General features: G+C 42.1%; 1 protein-coding gene and 2 long non-coding RNA genes across 3 annotated transcripts in view; 1 reads left to right on the top strand and 2 right to left on the bottom strand.

Moving 5' to 3' along the window:
- Positions 1-4,001: 4,001 nt before the first annotated feature.
- LOC116688593 (uncharacterized) lies at positions 4,002-6,311 on the bottom strand. The gene is made up of 3 exons (XR_004331809.1): positions 5,802-6,311; positions 5,660-5,666; positions 4,002-4,013 (listed from the first exon to the last, which is right to left on the bottom strand). It is a non-coding gene; the product is annotated as an uncharacterized LOC116688593 (long non-coding RNA).
- A 2,279-nt stretch (positions 6,312-8,590) lies between these two features.
- Positions 8,591-23,975, bottom strand: part of LOC116688592 (plasma membrane calcium-transporting ATPase 1-like) — a 158,283-nt gene continuing 142,898 nt past the window's right edge. The window contains 5 exon segments of the mRNA XM_032514734.1: positions 8,591-11,663; positions 11,710-12,050; positions 19,352-19,534; positions 21,339-21,446; positions 23,216-23,427. Coding sequence (XP_032370625.1) covers positions 11,805-12,050; positions 19,352-19,534; positions 21,339-21,446; positions 23,216-23,427 — 749 coding nt within the window. The 3' untranslated portion in view covers positions 8,591-11,663; positions 11,710-11,804.
- The window catches only part of LOC116688594 (uncharacterized), a 12,169-nt gene continuing 9,177 nt past the window's right edge, over positions 20,984-23,975 (top strand). The window contains exons 1-2 of the long non-coding RNA XR_004331810.1: positions 20,984-20,995; positions 22,637-22,641. This is a non-coding gene — a long non-coding RNA (uncharacterized LOC116688594). The remainder of the gene's footprint in view (positions 20,996-22,636; positions 22,642-23,975) is intronic.

Genomic DNA, 23,975 nt, shown 5'->3' with positions numbered 1-23,975 from the left:
GTCTGTGTTGATACTCTTCAGTAACTAATGAACCTTGGTTTAGGGTTTAGCTCCAATAAACTTTTTTGTAGTCTTGACATGATGCAATTGTGTACACGTGCCAGCTACATGGTCAATTCTTTTAATTTTGTATGGTGCTAGCGAGCCGGTTTTTTGTAGCCTATCCCTGAAACCTTAAATATCAAATTTTTCAGTTTTTTGTGCATTCTAACTCTACTCAATATTTTTCGAGTCCTTCGCATTTGAAGACTCAGAAAATTATTTTTACAAAAACAATAGTTACCCTTCGCACTTTCAGTACAAGATACAATGTTTTGAGTATGTTAATCCCAAAAAGTGATAAATTAATCATAATAACTTCCTTCTCGTTTCAATAGGCTGCTTGCAGCTGCAGTCCGTGGCCCTAATAAAAAATAAGTGTGAAAAAGAAAAAAAAAAAATTAAAAACAAAAAATCAAAATGACACTGATTTATTTCAATTTCAATGGTTTATTTTATGTATATATATTTGTATATAGTTATCTATATTTATATATAGTCACAACATTTTACTCAGGTGCTTGTTTCATCTTTTTGTTCAGCTTAATTCAAACGACTACACTAAGCCAGCGCTTCACAAGGATCATATCTACAAAGAGTAAAGAAAACGAGCTGTGTGTCACCCGTCACCACACACCCCACACACACACACCATATACTACGAACATCAATGTCAGGTACAGTGGTTCTGTTTGTAGACCGAACTGAAAAAAAAAGGTCGAGAAAGAACGAGACCGGGCCGACAGAGTGTAGAGTGTGAGTGGAGAAAAGTTGAGAACCAGATGAATCGACTGGAGCTGAACTGGAGGATTCTGTTGCATAGATTGAAGCAAACAGGCGGAGTGGTTTTGATCGAAACGGACGCATGACACACACAACGCGCACACACCACACACACAGATTTTATTGGTAACAACAAATCATGCTGAGGCTCAAAATCGCCAGACAGGTGGCCGAGGGACGACCAGGTTGTCCTCCTACACTCAAAACCACGTCCACGTCATGGGCCATGCATCAATTGGCTTTTAAACAGTAAACATGCTAAGGCTAACATAGCACTAGACACAAAGCAACAGCCTGAGGCTGATGGACTGTTAGTTTCTACAGTACCTGTTCCTAAAAAAAAAAATATTGGGTAAATGAGCTTTGGCCCGATATGGCGCTATCTTCAGAATGAGAGAGCTCACCTTTGTTATGTCTAATGTATTAGGGAACATTAATGTTTTTTGGCAATACATCTAATAGTTGAAGTATTCACTCACAATGACAAATGGGAGTCTATGGTGAGTAAGAGGAAAGTCATCAACTACTAAAGTTCCAAATGGATCCACCCTCTGGGGGAAAGAACGATGATTTGGCAGACAAATTTATAGCAATTATTAAATAGTTGAAGATATTTCAAGTCTGGCACCCAATAGCCAGTATTGACTGTGTTTTAGTCAAAAAAACCAGAATTGCCCCATGTCCTCGCCAGAAGGGCTTTAAAATAGCATTAGACCTCCATGTTTTTCCCAGTGCAATAATTATAGAGATAATGTAGCAAAAATTTAACAGGTAAGCTGAATAAGTAGCATAAATCCCAAACAATTAAAGAACAAGAATTTGGATCCATGACCGGTCTGTCCTCAATCCGCGATTCCAGATTTGCCAAATACACACCCGGTGTACTTTAAACGCGGACCAAACGTCCAACATTCATCATTCCCCACACTGGTGCACCAACTTTAAATGCTGTCAACAGTTGCCAGTGACGGCCAATTCTACAGGGGGATAAAAAAAAATAAAAAAATCAAAAAAAAGGTATTAATAGATTCCAATTGAGAGAAATGTTTGAGTGATGGTGAAGTCATGGAGACTAACTGGAAGCCAGTTTGACAGAAGCAAATCAAAAACACACAACACACACACACACACCACACACACACACACCACACCCACACAAACACCCCACACACAACACACACACACACACCACACACACACACCACACACACACACAACACACACCACACACACACACAACACACACACCACACAGCACACCACACAACACCACACACACCACACACCCACACACACAACACGGGCTTGGGAATCCCTGAGCCGTTGGCTCATCGTGTGTGTCCAGTCCTGCTCAGCCCCCCCCCCCCACCCCCACGCAATCAGTTCTGTAGGGCAGTCAATGAGACAGGACAAGGCCATGGGCGCTAGCACCAAAGACTGAAACTGCTAGTCCACTCCGTCCAAAAGAGAGAAAAATTAATTTAATCCAAACTTGTAGACATTAAAAGATGTTTTTCTGTGTCTCGGTTGACGATGTTCTCGAGTTTAAACACCCAAATGAGAATAAAATCCAGAGCAGGGGAATGATCAGATTCAAATGTAATCCAGAGTTTTAACCAGTTGTTTTTAACAGGACCCTCCAATTCCAAATCAAATAACACTATTATCACTATAACACATCAGACTGACAGGCGATTTGAATGAGAGCCGGATTCAGTTACCGCGTCGTAAAAAGGTCTTTTAAACGCATGAATAAACCAAAAAAAAAAATCTAAAACCTAACCTTGTGTCGTCTTCCCATGTTTTGTCTGGGCCGAAATTGTGACATTTGTTTTTTCCCAAAGTTCTTTGTCATTTTATAGGTTTTTGTTGTTTTTATACACTGCTTTTGAACGAGTGTTTGTCACCTTCGGCGATTTATTCGATCACTTCTTTCAACGTTCAAAAAAAAAATAAATGTTTGTTGAGTTTCCCGCCGTTTTGAGCTTTTGACAACATTTATCACTTTTTTTCCACGATCTTTGGTTATAGTTTGATAAGTAAAAGTTTTGTCAAGGTCAATTGACCCCGAGGGCAAAAGGAGGTTAAGGAATATAGCTGTTGACACATAATATAGTAATGTGGTACTTTTGGGTTTAGGGTTTAGCTCCAATAAACTTTTTTGTACGTCTTGACATGATGCATGTGTGTACCACGTTCCGTTAGTCTACAGGGGCTCAATTCTTTTAATTTTGTAGGGGGCGCTAGCGAGACGTTTTTGTAGGCCTATCCCTGAAACCCTTAAAATATCAAATTTTTCAGTTTTTGTGCATTCTAACTCTCTCAAAAATTTTCTGAGTCCTTCGCGAAGGACTCAGAAAAATATTTTTTACAAAAACAATAGGTTCCTTCGCACTTTCAGTACAAGATACCAAGTTTTTGAGTATGTTAATCCCTCAAAAAGGTGATTAATTAATAATAATAATTCCTTCATTTTCAATAGGGCCTTTGCAGCTGTCAGTGCTCGGGCCCTAATAAAAAATAAGTGTGAAAAAGAAAGAAAAAAAAAATTTAAAAAAAAAAATCACAAATTGACACTGATTTATTTCAAATTTCAATGGCTTTATTTTATGTATATATATATTTGTATATATTTATATATATTTATATATTATGTCACAACTTTTACTCAGTTGCTTGATTATCATCTTTTTGTTCAGCTTAAGTTCAAACGACATGACACTAAGACCAAGGCATTCCACATGATCATATCTTACAAAAGAGTAAAGAAAACATGAGTGTGTGCACCCGTCACACACACACACACACACACACACACATATACATAGATACATCAATGTACAGGTACAGTGGTTCTGTTTGTAGAAAGAACTGAAAAAAAAGGCGAGAAAGAGACGAGATACGGGCCGACAGAGTGAGAGTGTGAGGGAGAGAAAGTGAGAAACCAGATGAATCGACTGGAGCTGAACTGGAGGATTCTGTTGCATAGATTGAAGCAAACAGGAGGAGGGTGTTTGATCGAAACGGACAGGATGACACCACACAAGCCACACACCACACAACAGAGTTTATCTGGTACAACAAATCACTGCTGAGGCTCAGAATCTGCCAGACAGGATGGCCGAGGACAGACAGGTGTCCTCTCTACACTCAAAACCACAGTCCACAGTCATGGGCCATCTCCAATTTGGCTTTTACAGTAACATGCTAAGCTAACTAGCACTAGACACAAAGCACAGCTGAGGCTGATGGGAATGTTAGTTTTACAGGTACCTGTTCATAAAAAAAGAAAATATTGGATAAATGAAGCCTTTGGCCCGATGATGGCGCTATATTCAGAATGAGAGGATCACCTTTGTTAGTCTAATTGATTATTAGGGGAAATTAATGTTTTTGGCAATACATCTAATAGTTGAAGTATTCACTCAAAATGACAAATGGGAAGCTTATGGTGATGTAAGAGGAAAAGTCATCAACTACTAAAGTCAAATGGATTCACCCTCTGGGGAACATGAAGGTTTGCGCAAAATTTTATAGCAATTTATTAAATAGTTGAAGATATTTCAGTCTGGACCAAAGACATTATTTGACTGTGTTTAGTCAAAAAACCAAGAATTGCCCATGTCCTCGCCAGAAGGCTTTAAAATAGCATTCAGACCTCCATGTTTTCCAGGCAATAATCTATAGAGAAAATGTATGCAATAAATTAACAGGTAGCTGAATAAAGTAGCATAAATCCCAAAAATTAAAGAACAAGACTTTGGATCCATGACCTGTCTGTCCTCAATCCCGGATGCCAGATTTGCCAAACTACACACCCGGTGTACTTTAACGCGACCACAACGTCCAACATTCATTCATTCCCACACTGGTGCACAACTTTAAATGCTGTCAACATGTTGCCATGACGGCCATTTCTACAGGCGGATAAAAAAAATAAAAAAAATCAAAAAAAATGTATAAAGATTTCAAATTTGAGGAGAAATGTTGAGTTGTGTTATGATGAAGTCACTTGATAACTGAAGTCAGTTTGAGCAGATGCATAAACAAACACACACACACACACACACACACACACACACACACACACACACACACACACACACACACCCACACACACACACACACACGTACAACTTCTTTGAATCCCGTTGCCTTTTTCTCTCTTTTCCAGTCCTCTTCAGCCCCCCCCCCCCCCCCCCCAATCATTTCATCTGTTTTTCCCAGTAATATATACAGGACAAGGCCATGTTTAGCCTAGCTTAGCACAAAGACTGAAACTGCTAGTCCACTCCGTCAAAAGAGAGAAAAATTAATCTAATCCTAAACTTGTAGAAATCTAAAAGATGTTTTTTCTGGTGTCTCGTGTTTACGCTGTTCTAGAGTTTAACACCTCAATGAGAATAAAATCCAGAGCAGGGAATGATCAGATTCAAATGTAAATCCAGAGTTTTAACAGTGTTTTTAACAGGGAACCCTCAATTCCAAATCACTATTAACACTATTATCACTATTAACCATCAGACTGACAGCGATGTGAATGAGAGCCTGATCAGTACCGACGTAAAAGGTCTTTAAACGCATGAATAAACAAAAAAAAAATCTAAACCTTTAACCCTTGTGTCGTCTTCCCATGTGTTTTTCTGGGCCGAAATTTTGACATTATGTTTTTTTTTCCAATTTCTTTGTCACTTTTATTAGGTTTTTGTAGTTTTTTCGTCACTTCTTTTTAACGAGTTTTTGTCACCTTCGGCGATTTTTCCGATCACTTCTTTCAACGTTTAAAAAAAAATAAATGTTTTTGTTGATTTTTTCCCGCGTTTTTGAAGCTTTTGACAACATTTCTCACTTTTTTTCCAACGATCTTTGGTTATAGTTCTGATACGTAACTGTTTTGTAAATGGGTCAATTTGACCCCGAGGGCAACAGGAGGGTTAAGTGAATATAGCTGTTGACACATCTATCTATTAATGTGGTACTTTAGTCACATATGAAGTTGATCTGAATATCTTTAAAGTTTGGACCCACGGCCACATTTTTCCACTAATTTACACAAAACGATATATTGATCAATGAAGAAAAAAAAAAGAAGAATCCTCAGCAGATGATTCAATATTAAGATGCAGCCGTCCATCAACTCGTCTAAATGACCATTTCAGTGCCAACATTTCTCATCAGCAGTCGTCATTATTGATACATAAACTGATTTATCTGTGACAAATACAATCCGCCCACATCTCGGTCGGGCTCTAACAAGGACACAGACATTTTTACAGGTGGGCGACAAATTCCAATATCCTCGTTTTTGTCCCCAAACCCTGGACCGGTAGAGAGAAGCAGATGATTATGGATCATGGAGAGTGAGATGATGAATGTTTCAGGTCAACTGTCATCATTCGCCCCCCCCCCCCCCCTCCTCTCACTGCACAGATGGCTGGGTGATGGGTTCAGGAGAACCTGTGCATCTCAGTGTGTGTGTGTGTGTGTGTTCGTGTTGGGCAGCGAGGATCGAGAAGACAGCTCTGTTTTTTCTGTATAATGAGCCGATGGACCACAAGCAGAATCTTCATCTTTCATCAATCCATTCATCAGAAGTCACACAGTTTTAATTTCGTCAGTGGGTTTCATTTTACAGTGCAAATATGTGCGTGCACGTGTGTGTGTGTGATGTTGCGTGTGATTGGGGCGTGTATTTGAGATTCATTTGGTAAAATCAAGCTGACATGTTGGGATGTTTCATTCCATACTAAAACATGCAGAACACAGAACATTGAACACATATACTGAACAGTTAGGGTTTTTTTTGTTTTTTGTTTTGTTTTTTTAACTCTTTTCGCACAGAGTGGCTTTAGGCTACACGGAACACGACAGAACCAATCGCACCAGGTTGGACATATTGCTTCAAACCACTAAATTTTGTATATATGTCATGCATGCCACATTGATGATATTATGTTTATACAAAAATAACACCAACGCCTATTACTGTGTATCATAGTAATTACAGAAAACAATTCTTTTTCAGTCTTTTTTGCAATGAAGTTCAACTGAGAAACCATATACATATATTTGTCTATGTATTTATATATAATATATATACACACATATATATACTAGATATAAATATATAGAGATAATATATAAATATATATATATTGAGTGGTTATGACTTTTCCAACTGTGAAATTCCAGTTTGTTAGAACCATTTCTTTTTTTGATTTGTGAATATTGAAGTGAGGGTTCTCCAGAGAATACCTTAAGATCCGACAACAGGAAGCTGTTCTGGTGAAAGGCAGCGCTCTGAAGAGGAAGCAGTCCAAATGCAACAATGCCTGGATAAGAAGTGAGTTCCTTTTTCCGTACAGAAGTCTTATTGGAAAACTGAGATCTTCTGAACTCCGCGTCTCCGATGGCGGGGCTGTGCTGTGCACCTGGCGTGACATGTGAGGGCAGCCAGTCCAACAGGAGACCGCCACAGCCGCAGAAAGGCTACGGCAGGAGCAGAGGGACAGTCCTATCCAGAGGCGAGGGATGGAGGAGGCAGGAGCCGGGAGTGGGGGGGGTGGGGGGCTTGACTGCAACTTTCCAAAAACTTCCACAGAAGACAAAAAAAAAAATGCAAAGAGTAAACGACTTTGGCGGAACATCCTTAAAGCTTTTCCGGGTGATGATTGGCCGATTGCCCCCCTCTCCCATTTCCTGTCACCGACACAGACAGCAGGTACACTTCATTCACTTATATGACAATATTTACATTGTACTGGCTGCGGGAGCGCAGGTGTTCTGTCAGATTCAGCAGTTGAACAAAAACAAAAGAGGAAAAGCGTCATCGTCGGGAGCGGTGTGTCTCTATTATAGCCGACGGACACACGGCAGGAAGAGGAAGTGATGTCACGAGCGCTGTAATAGTCCTGCACTCTTCCCGGGAAATGTTTCTGAAGTTGGTAGTTGTAGTAAAAGGCAGTGACATCTAGGAGCTGCAGCTGTGTACCGTCACAGGCTCCCCCCCCCCCTTTAATGTGCGGATGTAAAGGGCCCTAGTCAATCAAACATGCACAGCAGCAGTTTAGAACTACAATTTAGAACAATTAAATACACAATTTTGTAAAGGCAACCCACAAAGCCTTTCTAGCTGCTGGTCAGAGGAATTATTTATGTCTTTAAATACTGGGATTATGACAAAAAAATTAACAGAGGAACTCAAAGAGATTTTTTTTGGGGCCCCATGTTAGCGGAGTCTTGGGTCCCATTGGTTTCTAGCAACAAGACCCAAGTCAAACTCGGTTCATATTACATAACTACGTCTAACTGGGGCGTGTAGGGTCCTGGTGTTTTGCCTCAGGTGTCAGAGCAATTTGGACTGGGTCTCTTTAAAAATTCATAATAAAAAATAAAAAGAAATGTATGCACATTGGGTTTGGGTAGCTTTTGTTTTTCATGGGTCCCCTTTAAAGACCTCGAGGCTAGGGGTTCAAAGCAAGTCACTGGTTTGTTTTATGAATGGGGCCGGCCTTTGCTTTGGTCCTCAGGTTACTTTCTCAGGTTTTGGTCCGTCTGAGGGGGTCGGAGCTCGTTTTCGGACGAGACGCGCCGTGATAGGCCACGCCCCGTTCAAAGGGAGGCGGGGCCTGAAGCGGTGCACAGCTGTGATCCTCTTTAAAAGTTGTCAGCTCCGACACGCCAGCCAGTCGGAAAACAGCATCAGTCCACTCATTCGTAGAAACCAATCGTAGTAACTTCGACGTACAGAAACAAAGAAACCCAGAGGTTGGATAAATAATTATACACTCCCATTTAATGTTTGATACAGTTAGCTGTGTTCACGTTGTATTGGCTGAACTCTAGTTAGATAACTGCTAAATCACATAGCGTGTAGTGTGTCACAACATCTTGGATAAAGTGAATATACTCATGTAAAAGGGGGGCTGATGAGAATAGATTGTTGAGATTCCAATTGAACAGCTGACAGGAAGTAAACAAGTCACTGCAGGTTTCTGAGCCCTAATATCAGGTCACCAAGACGACACACGTGGCATAAATATTCAGAGAGCTGTAAAAAGACAGAGTCCACGTTAGATTCATCTCATTCACGTACTGCACTGTCACCAAACTCTTCAGCCTATACATATATATTCATATATCTCCAAAATATTAAAAAGTACTTAATATAAAAATACAGAAGAATTGTAAAAAATGAGCAAAACATTGAATTTTATATGAAAACCATGCAAGAAAGATTCCCCATTTAGTTAAATAGTAACTCTAAGATTCAGGAAAGCAAGGGAATGAAAGGGAAGTGGTGGGATGAGAGAAGCGCAGGCGAACTGCCACCCACTTGCTTTTCATGTAAACATTGTAGAGGTCCTTTAAACATGGTTCGGCAGTGACGACTGAAGATTTTCCCCTTGCTTTTTGGTCATGTTTGGAGTAAAGGGCCAGGGGTTGGAGGGGGGGTGAAAAAAGTCCAAAGGAAACCTCGATAACAATGAGATAAAAAAAAACAATACAGACAACCTATAAAATATGGCTCTGAGTTACATAGAAAAAAGCTCATCAGAGGCGAGAGGAAGAACCTAGTCATGACAACAAAGTTGGAAATATGGCAGTAGTAGCACATTACGCCAATAACGTGTCCTAGTTCGTAGATAGGTTGACGGCTGCTAGTCAGATTAAGAGGGGATTACACGCATCGCTGCGTCGGATTGGAAGATGATTCCTTCTTATTTTATGACAGGACGACGGCAGGCAGGAAGTACTGAGCCGCAGCAGGGATACACTGCATTTCCGTCTACAGGCTGACTGGTGACATCATCAGTCTCCCATAAACCTCAGCGTGTGTCACTGACAGCTGATTATTTTCTGTTCATAAATAGCTGACAAACGCGGGGACCAAAAGCATCAGAAGTGGTAATATGAGTTTTCTTCAACACAGAGAGACGGTCCAGACCCTGTTTAGATTTCCATCCACTTCCTGTCTGTCGAACTGAATTCCCTGCATCGCGACGCAAAACGGACTCATCGATACGGGAGTCATGTCCATCTATCAGTCGATCTACCTTCAAACTCTCATCTGAGCTCTGGCTGAAAGGAGTCAGTGGAGGTGGTTTAACATCTGATCAGGACGCCTCCCTGTGGACATTAGGTCAACATGTCCAACTGGAAGTGCAGATCTGCAGAACACACTGCAGGGATTACACTTCCCATCTGGTCTAGGAACCAGGAAACACTTTAACAGGTGTCTGAAGATAAGCTGGGGCTACCTTTTTTAGTCCGATGCCACTGCTACCCAGATCTTAATAAGCAGCAGAAAATAGGATCATTTGAAGGGACAAAGGGATGAATACTACAATACTACAGTAGCGTTCAGCTTGGAGTCCAAACCTGAAAGATGTGAGCTAAATGTTGCCAGATAGCTGTTAAGGGTCCACGTGACATTAACTTTGTCATCTGCGGCACAGTGGGGCAGTGTTTAGCGGGGGTCGCCTCACAGTGTCACGGTCACAGGTTGTCATTTTTGATTAAGTTCAGTACTTCGAGAGGGCGGGTCTTATCTAATATGAGCCTGTCAGAGGCGAGGAGCAAGGTGATAGCAACGCGAGAAAAGTTGGCAATTGAGACCGTGACTTACAATGTACGCCGAGCACAGTGAACGGTTTTTAAAAACGAGAAAAGGACTGGAGTGGGATTTCAGGTTCCGTGCAAGGCTGCGTCTTATTCTCTTGTTAGCAATCAAGGCGTTCAGCATATGTTGTGGCCTCATTTCATCAGAGCTACCTCTGGGTCTTTATGGGTAAATCCCCTTCACAAGAACAACATCTAGGAGAATCTGGAGTACACGCAGATTATAGAGACACCCTGACTTGCAAGTATTGATGAGTCTGTTTTTTGTGCTGTTGTGGTAACGGGAAGTTCAGTCGTAAAGACAGGAAGTGAAAGAAGCGCTGAACAGATGCTGCTGCAGACTAACACACACATAGACATCTAAACAGAATCCCAAATACTCATTCCTTAGTTATCATGCGACTCAACACGAATGAAACATAACATGCATCCTACTTGGAAAGCTAAGCAACACTCCTGTTTCCTATTGACACTGTGGATGTAATGGGGGGGGGGGGGGGGGGGGGGGGGGGGAGGAGGGAGAGAGAGAACCAGAACCCTGACTGGATGAGATGAGATGATGTCAGACTCTCACTGAGCAGAGAGTGAGCCCTCTCTGGACGCCGCCATGTTGGATATTTTTGGGTAGTAAGCATTCTGTCCTTCAACATGCAACACAGCTGATAAAAAGAAAAAAGCACATACAGACACCAAAAAAAGGGAAGAACATATTTTTAACAGTTGAACCTTTAAGACTGTAGTGTCACACTTACAAGACGTTCCCAGGAGTTTCTCAGAACTAATCGATTAACAATTGTTAGAGGTTTTTGAAAACAAACAAACTAAATTACATTTTTGCATTTGCCCAAAAATCTTCTGCTCACCAAACCCGGCGGTTAGCTGTGCAGAGGAGCGGGAAGCGTATGTACATGAGAATCACTGCACTCTCTGGAAAGTTCTGTGCCGGTTTTTTTTTTTTGAGCGGGAATGAAGCGAGTTCAGAACGCGACACGCAAAGATCGAACCCAACGTAGTTTGAAAGCTTTTCAAAAGGATCATCGAGTAAAAAATAGACATGAATGAGAAGGCCTCCACCCTCTGAGACATGTGTGTGGTGGTGGTGGTGGTGGAGGGACAAACTTACAGGCAAGATGACGCCACAGTCAGTATGAAAGACACAACGTGGCAGGAGCGACTGAGAGGGGTGAAAACAATGTGAAGCGTGTGCGTGTGTGTGTGTGTGTGTGTGTGTGTGTGTGTGTGTGTGTGTGTGTGTGTGTGTGTGCGCAGAATGAGGGGATGCAGAGTGACTTCCCTCCCCAGCGCGACAGTTCAGTTGATGGGATGACAGATGATGCTGATAAAGAGGAGGGAGGAGGAGCTCAGATGGATGACTCGCAGCTGTGGGGGAAGGCGCTGGGCGGCTCTCCTCCTCCCCCGGCCCCGGAGGAGGCGCTGGGGAGGAGGTCAATCTCGTCTCCAGTCTCCTCAATAGTGGGGATGCGAGCCTCCTCCTCGGACTGGGGGACGAACTCAGGATGGGCCATGAAGCTGTGGATGGAGCTACGGGACTCTGGGCTCTCCAGCCCCGCGTACAGGGAGCTACGGAACGCGTTCACCACCTTAATCTGAAACAAAGAAGAAGAGAAATGTCAGAAAACGAGCACATCCACCGCTACAGACGGTTATGAAAGAGTGATGTCACACAAGCGGATGGGACACATGGTGGTCGTGCGTCGGAATCTGGGGATGGATGTGCAAAACCACAAAACACAAGGTGGAACACAAGTCGGCTGGATGGGAGAACTAAAACCAAAATTCTACATGACATCAACACAAAAGGTCAAAAACAAAAACGGTTGACATGATGTTGGAGCCAGCTGGGTGCAGGAAGACAAACGGAGATAAAAAAAAATTAAAAAAAAACACCAGCAGACTGCTAAATGTGGAGGACAAACCACAACAGCTTAAACACACACACACACACACACGTGTCTCACTATCTTTGTGGGGACCAGTCATTGACATAATGCATTCCCTAGCCCCTTACCCTAACCTTAACCATCAAACCTAAATGCCTAACCTTAACCCTCACCCTCACCCCCACCCTAACCATAACCTAACTCTAACACTAAAACCAAGTCTTATTCCTCAAACAGCCTTTGAAAGTTGTGGGGACCAGCATTTTGTCCCCACAAAGCTGTCAGGACCCCATAAGTATGCTGTATTCCCGGTTTTTGGTCCCCACAAATGTAGTTAAACAAAGCACGCACCCACCCACCCCACCCCCCACACCCACACACACCCACACATACACCTTTGTTTGGCCCTTGTCCCATCCGGGGGCGGGGTTTATTAACCGGTTGCAGTTCCAGAGTTCCAGTGGGGGGTCATTGCAGCCGAGCGCAAAATCAATGGGAGTCTATGGAGCTAGATGGCTAAATTTGTCTCTTTCCCCTAATTGTCGTTGAGAAATCTCAGATTTGAATGTAGTTTTTGAAGTTCAACATGGATTATAGGTCGTAAGTTGAATGAACGAATACTTTTGTCCTTTGGAGTTCTTACAGGTTGAGTCGTTGTCGCCCATAACACGCTAGCATTCTGCTAATGAATGCTGATTGGTCAGTGAAGGACTGATTACAACCAGAGATCCCGCTTGATGGCATCCGAAGCAGAACCAGAATGTCAGAGTGAATATTTTGGCGTGGTCTTTAAAAAATTAACAAACCTCTTTCTAGCACGTGTATTAACAGGGAGGGCCTAACCTGCCCTCTGTGTTGTCAATGCCTCAAGAGAAAATAGAAAGTAAAGCAGCATCTCCGGCCGTACGATGTGCATGACGTCATCGACATTTTAGAAGGCTTTTTAGACCAAAAAAAAGCTACTTTAAAAAATCATCAACCCAAATTACTAGACAAAATATATATCCTGTGAAAAGTGCATTTTGAGGGGAATAGCTCCAGACCTCCATTCATTCTGCACTGTCCCGTGAGCGCCCTCATATGGAACCAGAGTGGAACTGCAACCAGTTCAGCAGCCGGAAGTTTCCAGAGAGTGGACGTTCTTCCATTATTAGACATTCTCTGGGCCTACCCTAAGCATAGATAGTGGACCTCAGTACTTGTTTGGTTCAGACCGAAATTCAAAAGTTCAATTCAATTTTATATATAGTATCAATTCATAACAAGCGTTATCACGAGACACTTTACAGATAGAGCAGGTCTAGACCACACTCCAAAATTTACAAGGACCCAACAGTTCTAGTAGTTCCCTTTTAGATTCATCATCTTGCTGACTTAATTTCTGATTTACCTGTATTCTATTCAGAAGAGGCAAAACATCCACCTATCTATCCATCCATCCATCGTATTTTTCACATTAATTAAAATTAGTCGCATTAATAAATACGTATAGCCTACCAATCTACCAATATCAAAAGCCAATCGACATGCTTTAACTTTTGAGGCCCCTGGGGATCTGGTTTTTCAGCCTTGATGGCGTCAGCACCAGTACAGAATTTTCAAATGATACCCGGCCCCAGTAAACAACACACAAACCCACGTTAAGGGAAAACAACAAACACACGCATACTGGAAGTATTTATAATCACATTCACAGCCAGAATCATTTTGTCCTCTAGCTGCTATTTTCTCTCCGCCTCAAGTCGTTTCCTCTGTCATGAATCCACAGAGGCTGCAGCTGATCACACTGATTTATACGCACCAGCAGACACTCTTTGTCATAATTAATAACCCTACAGTTCAAAGCTCTCTATTACTGAACCACAGGAGAGCTGCAGACTGAGAACTGCAGCTTAAAGCATACATGCAACACAGACACACACACGCACACATGCACAGTAAAAAGCTCTTGGCTGTTAAACCATGAGAGACTTGCTGAGCCTGACAGATTTAACCCTGCTCAGGATTAACCCATAAAATTATCTTGGTGCCATGGCTGTCGCCTCAGAGAAGAAAAAAAAAACAACAAAGAGAAGGATTTTTTTTTTTCCGCTCTGTCACAAATCAGAACAATTCCCAGCTTCGGCCAACAGTTTGTGATCTGTCATCGAGTCTTCAGGCAGCAAGTCACATCAGGGTTAATGGAGGCATTTAGAGAGTTTATACCTCCACAACATGCAGCGGGCGGCAGAGAGGGAGGTAATGAAAAGGTATTTTAAAAAAAAAAAAGAGAAGGAGATTAAGATGGAGTAGAGCTACAGCAGAGCAAAGCGACGTAGGAAGCACAGTATGGAAACAGATCACGTTATCTGCATGTTCCATTTTAGATGGTTTCAGACTAAAAAGATCTTATGTCCATCTATGTCTAGATCATCTAGATCTATGTCCATCTCCAAATCCTTCCTGAACTCCCTACCCTGTCTGTGGCACTGAGCCCCAAGCTTATTGGACTGAAGACGTCAAACTTGAAAAAACAGCTCACGAATATATCATTTGTTTATAAAAAAAATGACATAGGTGTATTTTACATTTTTGGTTTTGTAGCATTTGGGAGCTTCAGTGGTGCATTTTTAAACTTTAAAACAGAGCAAGGCTAGCCGTTTCCCCCTGATTTCAGTCTTCAAACTAAACTACGTTCAACTCCAGCTTAACCCTCATGTTGTCCTCGGGTCAAATTGACCCATTTTCCTATATCAATGTTCTTTTTAATTACCCAAAATAACATGATTGATTCCACACAACGCTCTTTGCCAAGTACAAATCTCTACTTTCATTCATTTTGGGGTGTCTTATTCAATTGTATAGGATTTGAAAAAACAACATTGAAGTGGTTTTGAAATAGTGTTGAGTAAAAGTTGACATATTCCAGTCTGTGATTATCCATCAACATCCATTCCTTTTATTTTAGTCTAAATAATTCCTAATTTCTGCTTTTCTAACTCAAACATTAGGCATAATTTCCTATAATTGAGGTTAACTGACCATAAATTCCAAAAATAACTGTAAAACTAAAGTTAATAAGTACAAAAAAAGCATCATAAGTGGTAAGAAAAAGTAAAAAACATTGATAAAAAGCATCCACAAAAGTGTTGAGTTTCATGTTGATGGGAAGACAACGCAAGGGTTAAGAAACAAACGTGAGCTTGAAATCCATCTTTTCATCTCCCTCCCAGAAAAAAAGAGTCTAAGTGTCTCCCCCCCCCCTCCTTTGGTCTGACTGCTTCTTTTTTTCTTAACCACAGCTGTTTCAGAGGTTTATTTTCTGTTTTAATTACTGCGGATGCAAACTGAGCATTTCCTGCTGTTGCTGCTTCACATTAAAAGCTTTCCACTGGAAAAGCTTTTGGGAGGCTTTTATTGTGAAGCAGCTGCAGACAATGCAATTTAGGGGACTCTGATATTCAACTATAGTTTAGTATTGTAATTATTTGTGGCTTTTTTGTAAGCGGATCACTTTCAAATCCTTACTATATGTCTTTTGACATGCAAATTACTAAATTAAAAGAATAAAAAAACAGAAACTATAGAATGATGAAACACCAATCCTGATTTGATGCCAGCTTTAATGGTCAGTGGTCATCTTAGCACTTCTTGAAGTGACTCATGATCACATGCTAACTACAATCCCTAATATTCTTGGACACATCATGTTTTATCGGTCAGTTGTTTATAATAACCGCTAAGATAATATTCTGGATCTTTTAGATGAGTAGATGACAGAAATGTTTTAGTGATGGTGAGTCATGCAGCGTTCATGCAAAGAGAAGAGAAAGAGTCCAGCCGGGTGAAGCGTGGTGTTAGCTGGCCTCTGGTCACCGACTCACTGCCTGCAGCGGAGGAGGAAGCAGCAGCAGCAGGAGGCGGAGCCCCGGCCGAGTTGGTGAGAGAGGAGGAGGGGCTAAGCCCCATGTGGGTGGGGCTAGAGAGAGTTTTGGCGGCGGTGGCGTCATTGTGCTGGCTGACGACCGACGGCTGGCGGCGCAGGGCACCGGGCACCGGCGCCTGGCCCGTCTGGAAGGTATAGACCACATCCATCTGAAGGAAGGACAGCCACAACACACCGTTAGACAGCAGAGAGACAGAGAGAGCGAGGACAGAACGGGAAGGGAGGAAAGACTGTGGAGAGGTTACAGAGAGTTTTAAAAGAGGCTGGACAGATCGACAGTTGTAATTTCCACAGTGCAGAACAAAAGAACAGAAGTCTTGACCTAACGTTGTTCAGGAGCATAAAAACATCATGAAGTTGGTAGAAACCAGCTACAGAGAAGACAGAAGAACATGAAACAAAGACGAGACTAAATGCAGAGGAGTGAGGAGACAGGGAGGACACTTTGAGAGAGAGAGAAAGGCATGAAGAGAGAGAGAGAGAGAAAGCAGTTATTTAGTTAGTCAAAGACGATTGTGAAAATCCGGAAGAAGCTCTTGTAGAACGAAGGAATAGCGGAAGAAATGCAACAATGAATAAAGAGCTTTTGAGTAAGTCTCAAAAAGCACTCAGAGAGAAGAAGCAGTGGAGGAAGAGGAGAGAATGTGCCACTCTGAATGACTGATAAAGTTTGGGCAGCGAGGTTCTGCTTGTACCAATTATTCCCCCCACTGTGTTTGACTGTCGAGGCGTTGAGCGGCATAACGCTGCCCACCAGGATTAGAGAGGAGGAGGACAGGAAGAGGAGCGTGGAGAGATAAGAACCTAATTAGCTTGCAGCCTTTCGTTGCCTCCCCCTCCATCCCCTCATCCTCCCATCCCAGGAGGATGACAGACTGATATTACAGATACACACAGACATGAAAAGAAAAGAGAGAGCTTCCACTTTTCTCTACAGCGTGTCTGAGGATGGAGACAGAAGAGCTTTATTTCTGTTCCTCCACGCATCACTTCCTTCTTTCACGAAGCGCCACGGCTTCACCAAGGCCAGGTGGAGGTTATTTTCTGACACTCATCAGAATAAAGGGTCTCCATTTCAGGTCTGCACCCGCCCGTCCGTTTTGTGGCCTAAGATCATATCACATGAGCTTATAAGGCCGGTGGCCCAGTTGTCATTTAATTGCAGAGGTTTAAATTTCCATTTTTAAGAACTTCCCATCCAGCGACTAACTGTTTTTAAGCTACTGTTTCCAGGTCAAGAATGAGCTTTGAACCTCAGCTTTTAAACCTGGTTTTGGCCGCTTTGTGTAAGCAAAACAAATCTTTTATTCATCATATTTATTATAAAAACATTTATATGAAAAAGTAAATCTGATTGTTGCAGCCAGATACTGTTAAGATACTGTTGGTTGTGTCTGGAGAAGACACATTTGGAACAAGACGCCAGTAAAGTCTGACATTCTGTCTGCTAGGTTGAGTCTTTTTCAAAAGGGCCAAACAGGAAAAAAAGCTCAAGACCAGAAGAAGATATCAGTTGTTATGAATTCAGATGTGTTTATCCTGCGGCCACAATAACTAAGTTAGTCCCCTGCTGAGAGCTAAACACCTGACCTCTCTGGCTGACTGTGTATGTGTGTGTGTGTGTGTGTGTGTGTGTGTGTGTGTGGCGTTGGCTGTTGTTACTGTAGGTGGGTGTTAGCGAGGCTAATGAACCCCATAGGGACTGAATAGGACTGCCTGTGGACATACTAATGCTCAGTGAGTGTATATGTATCCTGTAGGAGGATGAGACACACACACACACACGCACGCACGCACGCACGCACGCACGCACACACAGTGAGATGAGTCACAAGGGAAGGTGGCTCTGTGAAGGTGCTGCTGTGTACCACCGACTGGCTAAAGAATAAAAAAAATAAAAAATATCCAGGGAGCCTTTTGTCCCACGCTGGATGCCGTCTTTAATTTTTGTACTAAAGCTCTGCAGCAGAGTGTGAAATTAGCAATTACTGGTACAGCATCTGTGTTAACTATCTCCGGTTTAACCTCTGCACACTCTACTGTGTTTAAATTGACCACAAACACGTGGCTGAACATGTTAAACGTGGAGGACGGTTTCGACGTGAAGCTCCATTCAGAGGCCCAAATAACCAATCAGCTCGTCTGAACTGGATTTCAAATACGATGAAAGAGTTCACCGGCTCTATTTCAGCGTCTGACCGGAGCAGCAAATAAAATGTGCATTTCACACCAAAAAACATTTTTCCCTCCCAGTGTTTAGTAGTTTCCTTCAGAGTTGAGTAAAGTAAGTCCACACTAAAGCACCAGCCTCTAATCCAAGAAACATTTTATCCTCCCTCAGCCTCTGGTTCTCAGTTACATAAACTCTGAGTGGAGACGTGTTATTAGCTGCTTAGTGTGGTATAAGTATATAGTGATGTATAAAGAGGTATGCTATTTTTCCTCTCGAGGACAGTAAAACTATTGTGCAATAGACCCTCATGTATGTGCATATATGTAGTTTTTATTTAACATTACTGCTTGTAGTTTCCGAGGTTATCAGAAACCATTCAATCTGCTACTTTTCTCTAGTTTGTAATAATTAAAAGATCTTCTTCTTGCGCCGATCTGACATAATTCTTATCAAGATTTACCTGTTTTTGTGCAAAAGCACTGAGCCCAAAGTGGCACACGTTCAAGCTAATAATCTAAACGTCTTACTGCCAGCTCCTGTTTAAATCTGCAGCTCTTCTAACCTGACAGAAATGGTTTTAGCTACTTAAGTCTCTCCTCGTGGTCTTGCTGAAACACAGTTCTGCACCTCTGTACGATTCATTAGCTGAATAGGATTTCAAGTTTTCTTTGCAGATGACACTGATGCAGGTTTACAACGACAATTCCCCAGTGAGACAAACAAAAACTAATATGAAAACAAAAAAAACAAGTCCAAAAAGTCACAGATTTTCTTCCAGAGCCCCCTGCATCACGATGGCAATTGATGCTTTTGTGACACAACTGATATTTAAATCTCCACTTTTTGAAAAAACAACAACCCTGAAACGAAAAGTGCGGTTCCAGGTAAAGTTGGTGTTGGCGGGCGTACCTGCGTCTGGATGCGGTTCAGCCCTCTGAACCAGAGGATCTGGCCCCTCCTCATCTCCATCTCGGCGTGGTCGATCTCATCGGCGCCCTCCGTCATATGCTCCTCGTGGATGTCCTCTTTGGTGGTGCCGTGGCCCGCCTCCTTCAGGAACTTCAGGCGGTGGGTAGGGATGGCGGAGATCAGCTGAGAATGCAAACATTTAAACGTTATTTAGTTAAAGGGTCACTCCGCCGATTTTACACATCAAGGTCAGGTGACTTATCAAGATGAAATCGACTCAGCATTAAGCTTGGGCTTGGAAATGATACGTTTATTATAAGAAGTCTACATTTCAAAGACGTTGTGCTTACCAGGCAAGGGTTAAAAAATAAAAAAGCTATCCAGTTGCATTATGGGAAACGTAGGATCCAATGATTCTGGTGCTTGATCTACGATGAACGGCATCATGAAGGAAGTTTTTTTAGTTTTTAAGTTTCAGGGAAAGTTTGACAACTTTCTTAAAAAATGTCACTAACCTCAAATGTTTTTGTTGTTTTTACTGTTGCAATGCTAACAAATCACCTTAATTTGTTTATTTTTTTAAATTGTTTTTTAAACAAAGTGCTCGTAAAATTCTTATATCAAAAAGCCATTGCTTCTTGAACTAACTATACGGGCATTTTAAGTTTCTGAAACTGTAATAATTTTCCATCTGATGATCATAAATGACCGGTAACAGCAAACAAGACTTGAAAAAATATAATTTTTATTAATGCCTTTGACCCGGGTCGGATTTTTCCTGCAAAGTTCCAAAAGGATTCCCGGCACGGGGCTACAGCAACACATTCTGACGGGTCACAGATTTCAGTGTAACACCAGAAAAGCCCGTCTTAGCGAGTATCCAGCCAGGTAAAAATGGCAGGAGATTTCTTTATCTTGTATTTTAATGTTATATTAGAAGTTATCGGTTGTAGTTGTGGCTGACACTGGAGCAGAAATAAGAAAATTGAACTAAAAAAAACTAAAAGTTAAAAGGGAAAGTGACAGACGGTTGAAACCGAGTCCCACTCGGTCGGGATTTCGACAGATGGAGACAATTGTAAATGAGTCAAAACGGACCCCGAATTGGCCCTCAGGTATGCAATTTCATTTATAAAATAACTTTACAACGCGAGATGTGGTTGTACGTTGTAGCAGACATTAAATTACGTCCCCTTTCCATTTAGCACGGGGTGTTATTCCTTTAAAACTGTATTTGTGTTGGCCTATTATTGTCATTTTGTCCCCCTGTATTTTGTTTATTCTTTAAGTCTATTACTATTATGTTTACATATCTTATTATTATTATCATTAATCAAACGGACATGTGATGTAATGATGTATTGACTTTACTGTACATCATATTGTATTGCCTGTACTGTTTTTGTACCATTCATTGTTGGATTAAATGAGAAGAATAGAGGCGAGAGACGCACCTCGTCTCCTGCTGCACATCTGCTTTTTATATTTATGTCACCTTCTCGCGCTGTTATAAAACAAAAGACCTCTCAAATAAACCACAGACTTCAGATCAGTCTGTTTCTGTCTCTCGGTAGTCTCTGCCCTCCAACTGAACCCACCAGGTTCCTTGTTACTGAACTCTCTCTATATTGTATGCTTTGGTGTGTGCATTTTTTTGTGCGTACACGTTAACAGAATCTTGCATGTGACGGTGTGTTTGTGTACATCCACAGAGGGACTGACACGCTGGGTTTGTTTTCCCTTGGTGCACGCAAACGGGAGTCGCGCTGCTTTCATGGTCTGTGCCCATTACCATAGCGATGGTCGCGATGGAAACTCTGCAGAGCAGCAGAAGTATGACAGGCAACAGTTCGGAGCCACAGACCGGATGTATCCACCTCTTCATCTAATCCCCAGTACGAGTTTATGGTATGTATTTAGAGCTCAAGCTGGTGTTCCTCATTTAGCTCTGAAGCCAGGACCCCTTCGGTTCTGGTTCTGGTCTTACCTGTCCCCAAAGCAGCTCTCCCACACCGATGAACACGCACCACAGCCACTGGTCGATGGTCAGAGCCGTGCAGGAGAACGGCTTCCCTCCGAACTGAACGATGATGATCTGAGGAGGAAAAGACACGTACGGGACATGTTAGTTGAGTAATGGTTCAGTCTTAGAAGACTAGTCTCCTATTCATTTTTAAGATTATTTTTTTGGCCATTTCAGGCCTTTATTATACAGGACAGCTGAAGACATGAAAGGGGAGAGAGAGGGAGAATGACATGTGGCAAAGGGCCTGTAAACAAATCCCATGTGTAGGCCCAAACTAACAATGAACTGATCTGACTAACACGTGTCTGTGTGCGTTTCCAAAGCCTGAGACGTCTTCTTCCTGTGTGCCATACAGCATCATTATTATCCCAAAAACTAAAACACAGACACACTGTTGCACTGGGGGACATCTTCCTTCATTACCTCAAACACACACACACACACACACACACACACACACACACACACACACACACACACACTGTAGTTTCTTTTGAATCAAACCTATAAATGCTCACTAGAGAACTTTATTGGGATTAATCCACTACTCAAACTACTCCCCACAAAAATGTCTTTTTGTTGTTGGTTTGATTAAAAACTACAGTGACCAGCGGTTTTAAGTTCATAACCGAGACTTTAGTAAAAATGAAACTATGTGTGTGAAAGATGTATGTCTACAGTAGAAACCAAAAAGCTTGAGGCTGAGAGCCACAGATAAAATAGGGAAGTCCCAGGTAATTGAGAGACGTTGTTGATTTTGATCGTTTAATGGGATTTATCGACACAAATTAGTGTAAATGTCAGCCTAGCTTCAGCCCCGTGGCCGTGGGAACTAGGGGTGCCGAGGGTGCTGCAGCACCCCCTAGCGAAAGGACAAACTACTACAACCATAATTGAAAATAACATTTATTTTGAATACATTTATTTTTAATATAAACCTAATCCTGTTCATTACAAATTAAATGTAATACATTTTAAATTTGGTAAGTAAAAGACAAACAGATAATTTGATTAGACTGAATTTGCTGATTTTGCCGAGAGCGAGGCGGGCCTTGGGCCTCTGACGCTAGTTAGCTAGCCATGGCACAAAAGCCTATTTTGGATTTCTTTGTTAATCAACCACAGGCTAAAAAGCCTAAAAGACCAGAGGCAGAAAACTCAGAAACTGTAACCAAAAGAAGTAGCAGCAGCACCTCGCCACCCGTCACTCCCCGAGCGACCCTGCTAACAACAAACGACGAGGAAGCTAATGTTGTTAGCCAAGGTAGCGGATAGTTTTTTTGCTTAGTGGAGCGTGTAGCTGTGACACCATGCAGTGCCTTTGTTTTAATAAATAGAGATATTTTGTCTTCATCTTGACAGTATGGGTATGAAAGAAATTATTATTATTGGCTATTATGTTTTGGTGTTTCGGGATTAGCAGCCTATGGCAGGCTAATTTTTGTCTCTGATAGGCTATTTATAATGAATTGAATCTCTACACAGTTCAATAAATTGGGATGGAAACCGTTTGGTGTGTGGTGCTCGACTTTGGCTGAAAACTTCACTCTGGGAAATTTGTCAGCACCCCCGATTTTAAAATATGTTCCCGCAGCTCTGTTCAGCTCTGTGATTATCAAACTCACTTCCGCCAGGCAATTATGAAGCTAACATCAGCTGCTAAAACTCGCTGATCCACTTCCTCCCTCCATTTATATTAATGATCTAATTTCATCATGTTTTACACTTTAATTTAAATCTATGTACCAAGCTTAAAGAGGGTAAGTTAAAAACAGCTTGTGAATCCCTGGATTAGATGATGATGTATGAGATGATGGTTGCGGTGGTGGTGGGGTTACCTGCAGGACAAAGGTCCCCAGTACTACGCTGCAGAAGATGGGGTTCTTGTAGATGCCCTCGAACACGTTCCTCTCCCCGTGGATCTTCCTGGCGTTGATTTCGTTGAAGAGCTGCATCATGACGAACACGTTGAAGACGATGGTGTAGTGCTCCGACGGCGGCGCGTGCAGGGGAGCGTTGCGGCCGCTGTCAATGTCGAAAATAGACTCACCTGAGAAAAACAAATAAATATGAATATCCTCTTAACTGGATTCACATTCTGACTTTTCGAAACTGAACAATAATTCCAAAACTTAAAACTTGATTTTTTTGTAACCCTCAATAGCTCCAAAACCGAAGCCATCCTGGTTGGAACTCCTCATCAGACCAAATCATCATCCATAACCAGCATCACCTTTTCCGGTACTAACATCCCGCTCTCATCAACAGTTAGTAATCTTGGTGTAAAAATGGACTCCCAACTCACTTTTGAAGCCCTTATAAAATCACCTATGCAAGACCTCTTTCTACCACCTCCATAACATCTCCAAACTCCGACCCATTCTCTCCTTCCCAGACGCCGAAAAGCTGGTTCGTGCCTTTGTCTCCTCCAGACTGGACTATTGCAACGCACTTCCCATTGGGATCGCTAGAAAGAGTCTGCAGAGGCTTCAGTAAATTCAAAACTCTGCAGCTAGAATCCTGATGAGAGTGCAGAAACATGAGCACATTACCGCCATTCTCCACTCACTGCACTGGCTTCCCATCTCCACCAGGATT

Source organism: Etheostoma spectabile, chromosome 4, assembly GCF_008692095.1.
Source record: "Etheostoma spectabile isolate EspeVRDwgs_2016 chromosome 4, UIUC_Espe_1.0, whole genome shotgun sequence".
NCBI classification, from domain to species: Eukaryota; Metazoa; Chordata; class Actinopteri; order Perciformes; family Percidae; genus Etheostoma; species Etheostoma spectabile.
The sequence above is the reverse complement of the archived record's forward strand: the minus strand, read 5'-3'. Positions and strand labels throughout refer to the sequence as shown.